Source organism: Agelaius phoeniceus, chromosome 21 (assembly GCF_051311805.1).
Source record: "Agelaius phoeniceus isolate bAgePho1 chromosome 21, bAgePho1.hap1, whole genome shotgun sequence".
NCBI classification, from domain to species: domain Eukaryota; kingdom Metazoa; phylum Chordata; class Aves; order Passeriformes; family Icteridae; genus Agelaius; species Agelaius phoeniceus.
Window position 1 is genome coordinate 2,727,492 of NC_135285.1, and position 10,776 is coordinate 2,738,267.

General features: G+C 58.5%; 1 protein-coding gene across 3 annotated transcripts in view; it reads right to left on the reverse strand.

Moving 5' to 3' along the window:
• Window positions 1-9,162, reverse strand: part of NIBAN2 (niban apoptosis regulator 2) — a 38,890-nt gene extending 29,728 nt beyond the window's left edge. For 2 of the 3 annotated variants that reach the window (XM_077189348.1, XM_077189346.1), the window contains exon 1: window positions 8,559-9,161. In XM_077189348.1, coding sequence (XP_077045463.1) covers window positions 8,559-8,613 — 55 coding nt within the window. In that variant the 5' untranslated portion in view covers window positions 8,614-9,161. Of the gene's footprint in view, window positions 1-8,558 lie in introns of all 3 variants that reach the window. The other variant, XM_077189347.1, reaches the window with a different exon arrangement.
• Between the last annotated feature and the right edge of the window lie 1,614 nt (window positions 9,163-10,776).

The window sequence follows — 10,776 nt, forward strand, 5'->3', positions numbered from 1 at the left end:
ACCCCATCCCTGCTGTGTCCCCCCGCCAGCTGGCACCCCCAGGGCTCTGTGCCCACCCTGCAGTGCCCAGCTGTTGGGGAAGATGAAACAGGAAAGCCTTATAAATGTGATTGTCTGGCAAAAGATTTTGAGAATATGGAAACTATAAGCGAGATTGAAATGAAAGCAAGCTTTGAGATCCCTCAGTTACTGAACAACTGGAAAACAATGGTGTGGCCAGCTGAAGGTGATCCCCTTTTGATGGAACAACACCCTCTGCTTGCAGACAGGCCCAAGGGTCAGAGCAGACCCTGCCAGCTTGGCAGAAGGGCCCAAAGAGGAGTTTGTAGGGTTTAAAATGTAACACAGGATGGTAATGGAATGATTCTTATAGGCTGTATGGAAATGCTGTAGGATTTGTATCTTGTACTGGATTGGTTAGTGAGAATCAGAATATTCAACACAGAAGATGATTTATTGTATTGTAACGGGAACTTCGCTCTCTTACCCCTTTTACTCTCTTACCCCTTTTACTCTCTTATGCTTTTACTCTCTTATGCTTTTACTCTCTCACCCTCTCATCCTCTCTCCCCTCTCTTCTCTCAGGCCTGCTCTGAGCTGTGCCTGGCAGCTCCCAGCAGGGCCCTGCCGCCAAGCCCCTTGCAATGAACCCCAAGTTCAGCCCTGGCTGCAGAGATCTCTGGTCTCCGTCCATCCCCACCATCCTACCTACCCCTGACACTCCTACACCCATCCCCAGCACCCTCCCTGCCCACCCCACCTGCCAGCACACACCACGCTCCCCTGCCTGGCCCTGCACGGCCCCGGAGCCAAGCACGGCGCTGCAAATGAAGCAGCAAATTCTGCAGCAGCTCCCCAACCTCTGGACAGCTAAAAAACACTGACAAAACCACTCTGGGGCAAGGTTTGCACACTTTCTGCTGCTCCTGCTCCCCAGTCCCCAAACCCTGCCCCTAAGCCCTTCCCAGGGTCGAGGCACACCCAGGGTTAGAGGCCGGGAGTTTTCCGTGCCCTGGATGCCGGTGTCCCGCTGCTCCTGGGAACAAGGCAGCGTGTGGCTGCCTTGGTTTAAAGAAAAAGAGGGGAAAAAAAGAAAGGGCTCTCACAAGGGACTTAAAAAAAAAGTATTCTGCTTTAGAAGCCTGAAGCCAATGTTGTAAAGCTTAGAGTTACACATCTTTTTTCCTCAAGTGTGAGGCTGATGCTCATTAGGGAAAGTTCCTAATGTTTCCTCAAGTGTGAGGCTGATGCTCATTTCCTAAAATGGCAAAATAATAAAAACATTTATAGGTAATAAAAAAATCAAATTATCCAATCCCTAAGTGTAGATTTTAATAGGAGGTGCCTACTAAGGAAAATTTTACCTGAGCATATATGTCTAAGAAATAAAAGCCACAGAAACAATTATTTCCATGACATGAGTACTCAAACGTACTCAAATGTGTGTGCGAGGAATGTGCCCGTGGATAAGAAATAAGAAATAAGAAATAAGAAATAAGAAATAAGAAATAAGAAGTAAGAAATAACAAATAACAAATAACAAGTAACACATAAATAACAAATAAAAACCAACAAACAGCAGTATGGGTCCCAGTGCCTCTCGGGGCTGCACTGAGGACCTGCCCTGAGCCTCCCTGCCCAAACACATCCCCACAAGGGATGGGGCAGGAGATCCCTGTCCCCAGGAGGAGATCCCTGTCCCCAGGAGGAGATCCCTGTCCCCATCCAGCCTGCCAGCCCCCTTTGCCCTTGGAGCAGCCTTTGGGGCAGAGCTCCAAAGCCGTGGGGCACAGGTGGCCTCAGGTGTGCCAGCCCAGAGTGCCACCAGCAGAGGTGACAGCACTCCCAGGAGTGCCAGGATGTGTCCCATGGACAGGCAGGTGGCTGTGGGAGGATGGAGCATCCCTGGCTTGGCTCAAGCTGAACCCCAAAGCCTGAGCTAGACCAGCAGCCCTGCCCTCATCCTGGCTGCAGCCACATCACCCCACGTGTCCCTTGTCCCCCTGGGTGCCACCAGCACCTGGGCAGGGTGGAGAAGAGCTGCCACCCCTCTGGCTGTCCCCACAGCAGGGTGGGACCCAGCACCACCCCAGATAAGGCTCGGCTCATCCCCCAGCACCGGCTGGGCTGCATTGCATCCATCCCTCGGGATGGCGCAATCCCGCCGAGCCCAGCCCAGCTGAGCCCAGCCCAGCCGAGCCCAGCCCAGCCAAGCCGAGCTGAGCCAGGTGTGCACCAGCATCCACACCCTCCTGCCAGCCCCTGCCAGCTGGGGACAGGGAGCTGAGGTCCCCACGGCAAAGGGGACACGGCAAACTTGGCATCTCCTGCAGCTGGGGCGGGCTGTCCTTGCTCTGGGATGTCCCAGGAGCTGTGTCCCTCGTGTCCCCTCGTGCCCAGCCCCAGGAGAGGAGCTGAGCCTGGCACACTGTGCCCAGCTGGCCAGTGCCAGTGGGAAACCCAATCCAGCCCCAGGGGAGGAGACCAAACAAAGATTTTTATGTGCATCTAAAAAAACAACCCAACCAAGAGGGATTTGAAGAAAACAGACCTGAACCTGTCCTGGAGCTGTCCTGGAGCTCCCTCCCTGCTGCTGGGCAGGGTTCTGTGTCCAGCTCCTCTGTATCCATCTCATAAAATGCTGAGCCACCACAATTTTGGGGTCTGGGTGCTGGCCTACCCCAGATTTGGGCAGAAAGACCTCTCAAGGGGCTGAGCAGAGCTGGCAGGAGGAGAAAGGAAGCCAGGACAAGTGTCCTGTGCTCCAGGAGCCACCAGCACAGCAGGAGATAGGTGAGATCCTGCCCCAGGTCTCTGTCACCTCCAGGGCAGTGTCCCATCCATCCTGAATGTCCCATTTGGGGACCCCTTTAGTGAAGGGGTCTGAGCTCCCAAGAGGAATTCCCCAGAGAGATCCCTGCCAGGGAGGGGCAGAAGGGGATGGAGAAGGGCAGGAGGGCATGGCAAAGGGCAGGGAGGCAGGGAGAAGGGCACTGTGCTCTGCCAGAGCTGGGACCTGTGTCAAATGTCGCTGCTCTTTCCCTTTGAAAAGGGGGAAAAGGTGGAGTTTTATTCCTTCCTCCCCTGCCGGTCCAGGAGACTGGGAGGAAGCAGGGACTGCTCTGCTCTGCCCCTTCCTCCCCTGCTGGCCCCAGCACGGGGCTCTCCATGGAGCCACTGCAGGCACAGCCAGGCAGGGGACAGGGCTCCAAGGCCAGCCAGGAGCTGGGGAGGTGTAGATGCCATGGGACAGAGGGACAGAAACAGCAAGAGTTTCTCACAGCAGCTTCTGAGAGATTTTAAAGAGTTAGAAAGATGTGATTATTTGTTAAGCATAAACAATTTGCAGGTAGTGTTTTTCTACTTCATCTTTCTGTTCCTCTCAAAGACAGTGAGTGAGGAAGATGTTTTTGTTAGTTAGCCAATGGAATAGAACCTATCATACCCCTCTGTAAAAACCGTGTGGTTCCTTTAAATAAAGCCTTCTTTGCCTTTTCTACAATCCTGCCTCTCGCCTGTCCCTGCCTCAGAGTGACAGGGAGGGGCACAGCCCCTGCTTGGGGACCCCAGGAGGAGGTGACATCGCCCCCAAACTGGGGGGTGGGAGCAGAGCTGGGTCCTGCAGGGGCAGAGCAGGAGAGCTGCTCCTCAGCTGCCTCCACCCTCTGCCCCACAAAGCGCCTGTGGATGAGCATCCCTGCATCCCTGCATCCCTCCAGCCTTGCTTCCTGGCACAGGAGCCTGGCAGTGCCAGGAGGGTGGGCTGGGGCTGGCAGGGGCTGTGCCAAGGGGACCTCTGAGCTCTGAGCCAGTCTCTGCAGAGATCTGGGGAGGAGGGGAGGCAAAGGCTTGGGAAATGCCAGCTCCTGGCTGTGTCCCTGGGTGGGAAATGAATTTGTAGAGAATTTGTAAAGCTTTAAGGCATTTACAGCATGGTGTGGCTAAAGCTGATAGGCCAATAAAGATTTATAATATACTGTAATTAGGAAATAGTTGGCTTCTGATTGTGATGCCGTGAATTATAACATCTGTATTGTCTCACCCTTTCCATGGGACTGAAAATAGAATAAAAGTTTTTAAAACACCTCTCAGCTGCCCCATGTCTGGGGCAGAAAAGCGCATAATATGGATCAGAAAAGGGCATAATCTGGGGCAGAAAAGGGTTTAATCTGGATAAGAAAAGGGCTTAATCTGGGTAAGAAAAGGGTTTAATCTGGATAAGAAAAGGGCTTAAACTGGGTCAGAGAAGGGCTTAAACTGGGTCAGAGAAGGGTTTAATCGGACATTCCTGCCATGGGTTTTGGGGTGTCTGACACTGCTGTGGAGGTGTCCTGCTCTGGGGGTACATTTGTCTCCCCCCGGGCTGGCCCAAGGACAGCTCTGAGCTGTCCCCGGCTCTGTCCCTCCTGTGCACAGCCCCTGCAGCGCTCCCCTCCCTGCGTGCCCCGGCTCGCTCCAGCCCAGCCCTGGGGCTAAACCCGCCCGGGGGCAGGCAGGGGAAGCCCCCCCCGAGGGGAGGCAGGGGGGCACGGCCGGGAGGGCTCCCACCCACCCGGGGAGGCCACCGGAGCCGTGTCCCCTGCCCCGACACGCTGCGCTGGGAGCGAGCCCCGTGCCCCGACACGACGGCTGCAGGTAAAGCCCCGGCGTGCCAGAACCAGCCCTGGCCGCTGGCACGGAGCCCTGACGTGCCAGGGGAGTTATTTATTTGGCGATGAAAGACACGCGTTTCGTTGGGAGAAACCACGGCACGGCTGCAGCGCCCTCGGAGCCTCCCTGCACGGCTGCCCCCGGGGCAGGGCGAGGGCTGCAGCCTCAAAACCAACCCCAGAGCCCGGCAGCCTCCGCCTCCCACGCCGGCTGGAGCTGAGCTGCGGCAGAGGCTGGGAAATGAGTGTCACGCTTAGGGAAGCCACGGAGAGCCTCGTCCCGCTGCCAGCAGCCTCCACCCCCGGGGCACGCCACAGCCTGGTGCCTTCTGGCGTTTGCCAGGCACCTCTGGAGCCGGCCCTGCAGCCCAGCTCATCCCATCACACCCCATATCCCATCCCATCCCATCCCATATCCCATCACACCCCATATCCCATCCCATCCCATCCCAGATCCCATCCCAGCGTCCTATCCTTGCTGGGATCAGGGATATTACGCACACACCGATGCCCCACAAGGCTCCCGGGAGCAGGGAGGCTGCAGGTCCCGCCCCAGGGACGAGGCTCGGTGTCACCTCTGCCACCTCCGCGTGGGCTGCTGCCTGTGGAAGTTCCTAGCCCGAAATTAGCAGCTGCTTCACTCCGTAATTAACGGGCTGGTGACTCCCCGGAGATGCCAGAGCAAGGTGTGAGCTCCCAGGGACCCTCCCTGTGCTGCCACCCACCCCCACATCCCTCTGGCATGGACACATCCAGAGGCTCCTGCTGCATCCCTGGGCTCTGCCATCCACCCAGGGGCTCCTGCTGCATCCCTGGGCTCTGCCACTCACCCAGGATGGCACCCAGGAGCTCCTGCTGAACCCTGGGCTCTGCCACCCACCCAGGAGCTCCTGCTGCATCCCTGGGCTCTGCCACTCATCAGGGATTGCACCCAGGGGCTCCTGCTGCATCCCTGGGTGCTGGCACCCCTGGGCTCAGGACCAGCAGCTCCAGCCAGAGCTCCTGCCAGCCACGCTTCAACTGAGCCCCCAGGAGAAGGGGTCCATGAGAGGCTCCAGGGAAGCATCAGGATCCCAGCATGAGGGAAGAGCTCATCCTGTCCCATGCTGAGAGCACCCACTGCCCTGGGCATGAGAGACACTGTGCAAAACTCCACCCAGTGACATCCTGGCTTCCCAGGACACCTCATCCCTGCCACCCTGGTGATGGTGCCCACGCTGGGCATCCTTGCACAAGGAGGGTGAGCCAGTCCTGCTCCAGCCCACAGAGCAGCTTGGAAACAACTCCCAGCCCACATCTGGGAGGAAGAGGAGGAGGAGGAGGAGGAGGAGAGCAGCTGAAGGGTGTTGACAAACAAACTGGCTGAGTCAGGCAGGAAGATGTCCAAAGCAGGGGGGCAGGAGGAAGCACCGGTCAGAGAGACCTTGGAGAAGGGAATGCAGAATCACACCTGTGCATCACACCTGGCTGCCCTGGCACCCCAAAGCTGGCAGGGACCTGCCTCTGTGACTGCCTGGGGCCCTCCAGCCCCAGCTGGGAAGAAGGACCCTGCTCCTGAGCCACCCAAGTGACACCTGTGTGCCTCGTGGCTTCTGGGAGACACTGGCATGAGCCTCACAGAGCCCCCACCAAACGGGCTGGGACAGGGCATGGCTGTCCCTGCACAGCACTGTGGGCATGGCAGGGCTTCTCCCACCTCCCTCCTGCCTTTACCCCATTCCCAGGAGGGGCACAGCTCTGGGCCAGGCTCTCCCCAGCAGCTCTGCTGGTCTAAGGAGCTGCAAGCTCAGGAAACACTGCCAAGCCCAAAGAGCTCCTGTCCCTGCAGCAAGCAGGGCTCATGGGGGCCTGGGCAGCAAATCCAAACCCCCCAAATTTGGGAAGACAACTGGGAAAAGCTGCTTGGAGAAGGGCAGGATCCCTCCTGGGGCAGCAGCAGTGGAGAACAGGCCGAGCTAGGCAGGAAAACCCGGAGCTTTCCCCGCCACGTTGCTTTGCATGCCTGACAGCAAGTCGTGCCTTGCCTGTTGGGCTCCAGCCCCTCCCAGCTCCGGGGGCTCCTCAGCCAGCCAGGAGCCCTGGCAGGAGCAGAGAGGTGCTCCAGGAACCCCGTTTGTCCCAGTGTCTCCCAGGGAGTGTCCCAGTATAGGTGTGTGTCCCCCCTGCCCACCCCAGCATGGCACGGGACATGTCCCAGCCCAGGCTCCATAATCCTATTCCACACAAATCTTTTTTTTTCCCCTCATGAAATCTTTTTTTCTCATTAAAAGCTCTCTGCAGTTCCCAAGCATGGGTTAAATCCCACCCTGGGGTAGCAGCTCAGCCCCTGCCAGGGTGCAGCCATCCAGCCTGGCCTTGCAAACACCCAATCCCTGCCCCAGCAGAGACAGATTCCTGCCCAGGAAACCCAGCCAGGCTTCTCCTTGTTATTCTTCAGGATTAGGATCACAGGGGCTTGCACGGGGAGCTATCTGTGCACAGACAATCTCAGCAAGCTCCAGAGAAATTCAGGATGTGCTTTGGATCCAAACACGCCACAGGCAGCCCCGAGCCGGTGCTCAGCCGGGCTGGAACTTTAACTAATGCAAGATGAAAACCCCAGAGCGAGTTCCAAGCTCTCCTTCAAAGCTCAGAAACCTGCTGGCGTCCTGCTGAGCCGCATACCACGTAAGCATTCCTGCCAGGATGGGGCCTGGCAGGGCGGATGGGCTGCACGGCGAGACAGCCGTGCCTGTGCCAGCCCCACGGCAGCTCTTCCCCCGGAGCCCTTGGGGACAAAAGGACTTCAGAGCCACTCCCGTGGCTTTATGGCCGCGACAGAGCAGCGATACGGCGGAGCCACCTCCAAAACATGGGCGCTCCCCAGCCCTTGAGCTGCCGGCCAGACGCACAAGGTCCGGCTCGAAGCCACCCTGGGCTGTGACACCGCTCAGGTGCGGGGGTGGCTTCAGCCACTGGAGCCGAGGGGGTTTTCTGCCAGCCTGGGGAGCTGAAACCAAAGCTGGGACATGAAAGGGCTCGGAGGTCACGTCCTGCCCGCTCCGAAGCCCCGAGGAGCCCAGTGCCAGCATCACGAGTGACGCAAAGGGGCTTGGGCACGGCGACAGGGGGGTGACCCCACTTACAGGGGTCAGGAGTGTCACCACAGACCCCGGTTAGCAGCGCTGAGCCCCCCAGGCACGGCTTCACACGATCCGTGCTCTGCAGAGCCGTCACCCCGCGGCTCCCGGGCAGCTCCGGACAGACAGACAGACAGACAGACAGACATCCTCAGCCGGGGACACACGGCTCTCAATGACCGCATTGTCACCCTGCCCGTCGCACGGAGCGGGCGGGGGCAGTGCCGTGTCCTGCCTGGAGCCAGCCTGGGGTGCAGGCAGCCCAGAACCTCTGAGGGGGGTTCCTAAGATCCTTTCCTAAGGATCTCCCAGCACTGTGAAGGGGGATGAGGCTCATGTACCAGCTAGGGCCAGCATTATTTTTGCATAAATATATATGTAATTATATATATTATATATAATATTATATTATTATTATTATATATAATATATAATATTAGTGCCCGATGACAGCGGTGTCCCTGCGCTTCCAGCATCCCCCCGAGCCCAACTCCCCTCTCCCCTCCATACAGCCCGAGGGGTCCCCGAGCCCCGCCGCCAACACAAACACCCCGGCACAACGCAGCCTTTCATTGGGGAGGCACCAGGGGTACCTGCCGAGCTGTGCCGAGGCAAAACCGCGGGGAAAGTAAAAATTAAAAACTTTCAAGGGCGAGAGAGAGGCGAAGAGCAGAGTGGGGGTCCCGGTAAGACCGAGCGGGGGGGGTTCCCAAAGGGATGGAAGGCAGGATGGGGAGATGCCGGGGATCCCCCCGGGGTGAGCGGAGCGGGGGGCGCGCCGGGGGCTCACCCGCGATGTGCTGGCGGCGACCCTCGTCCAGGTGCGTGGAGACCACATCTCCCATGGCGAGCGGAGCCGGGCCGGGCCGGGCGGCGGGAGGAGCGGCTGGAGGAGGAGGGAAGAGGGAGGAGGAGGAGGAGGAGGAGGAGGAGGAAGAAGCAGAGCTCGGGGCGGCCCGGCAGCACGGCGCCCCACGGCTCCCCCCGGCCACTCCTCCCGCACCGCCCCCGGTCCCGGGGAGAGGCGGCGAGTGTCCCCCGCCGGTAATTAGCGCGGCTAATTACCCAGAGAGGGGAGGATGGGCAGGATGGAGCAGGGGGCCGTGCCCCCAGCCGGGGCTGGGCAGTGCCCGGTGTCCCCCGCAGTGCCACCGGGAGAACCGGCTCCGTGCTGGCATTGCCACCGCCGGGCTCCCATCTACCTGCGCCCAGCAGCCTGACCTTGGTGCCAAACCGGAGAGGGGCGGCACAGCCAGGGGCCCCTCGGCGAGAACGGGATGGGAACGCTCGGGGTGATTTAAAACCCGCCCCGGCCGCGGGAGCTGCCCCGGGATGGGGCTGGCATCACCCGGGGAGCAGGGGGGGCACGCTCCGAGCGCGACACTGGAATGTGTGTGTCTGTGTTTCCCAGCGATCGTGCGAAGTCTCCTCGGAGCCAGCCGGGGAGGAAGGAGCCGGAGGAAGCGCTGGAAAAGCTCCTCCTTCCTCTGGCTGCTGCTGCGGCTCCGTTCCCAAGCGCAACAGGCGGAAACAGCCCGCAGGATCCCGCGGCGCTGCCCGGGCACATCCACGGGGAGGGGAGGGAAGGAAAGGAAAGGAAAGGCCCCGCCGCCCTCATTCCCAGAGCCCGGGCACCGCCAGCAGCTCGGGGTGTGACCGAGGGAGGAAGAGGAGGAGGAGGAGGAAGGAGGACGTGCTGGCGTGCCCAGAAAGTTCAAGCCGTTCCCAGCTGCGGGGAGGCTCCGGGGAGTCGCTGCCGAGGGGGATGCACGCCTTGGGATGGCTCGGGGTCCCTGGATGCTCCCAGAGCTCAGCTTGGCTCGGTGTGGGGCAGCCAGAGTGGAAACGGCTCCAGGAGGCTTTTCCTGGGCTGGCCTTGTTTACCCGGCAGCGGTGGCAGGGAGGGAGGGAGGGAGGGCTGGAAGTGGCCGGGCTGGGAGCGAGGCATCCTGTTTATCCTCCTGAAATAGCTGCCCTCGGCGGGGCTGGGCAGGGGGCGGCAGGATGGGCACAGCCCTCGCTCCCCGCCCGCTGCCACCGCCAGCCCTGCCCTGCAGCGCTGCCACCACCCGGGGGACACCAGCGGGTCCTCGCCGTGCCCGGGGGATGCCACCCACCCTGGAGCCCAAAATGCTCCTTTTGGGCGCGGCGTGCCCGTGCCAAGCTCTGCCCGAGCCGGACACTCCCCACGTGGCCAAAAAACATCAGCGCATCGAGTGGCACCCAGATGCCACCTGCATTTGTCGCAGCTCCCTCTCCCCGCAGGGATGGCCACTGTGCGCCAGCCCTTTGCATCCTAACACTGTTCTCACCCCTCCGACTCATTCCAATAGGAAAATAATCCCAAAGCTGGAATATTTCCTTTTTTATGTCCTTTTCTATCCCTTTTTTCCCCCCTGAGATGCTCCATAAGAAGGTTTTGCCTTTTCATAGGGCTTGTTTGCAGTTTGTTTGCCTGGCCCGAATGCTGCTGGTACCAAGGGATTCTCGTGGGAAATTTATCTGCAGAAAAATCTCATTTCCAACAGAAAATTGTTCCACTGGAGGCTTTTAAACACTTTCCCCAGTGCTGATCCCCGAGGAGTCTGGCTGTGAATTAATTTGAAATTCTGTCTTAGTGGGCTGATGGTATTTAAGAGGCGATGAAAATGCATCCACCCTCTTCAAATTGAAAAGAAATGGGAATATCTATCCATGTAAATAACTTCATTATTAGAAACCAAGCTTCATCCCTTCCAAAAAAGCAATGTATGGAATACGATTTAGGCAGGGCACACAGAATTCTGCTAAATAAACCAAGTAAGTGGTTAAAAAGCCTTATTTTTGAAAAATTAATCCACACAGGCACAGGAGCACTTGAGTCATCACTGCCTCTTTTTCCTACTGGTGTGTTTCTTAAATAAATAAATAAAACCTGAATGAAGAGGTAAAAAATAGACAGCATTGATCTTGTTGATTTGCAAACAGGAAGGGAATGTTTGTGGCACACAGAAATAGCCTGGAGCTGT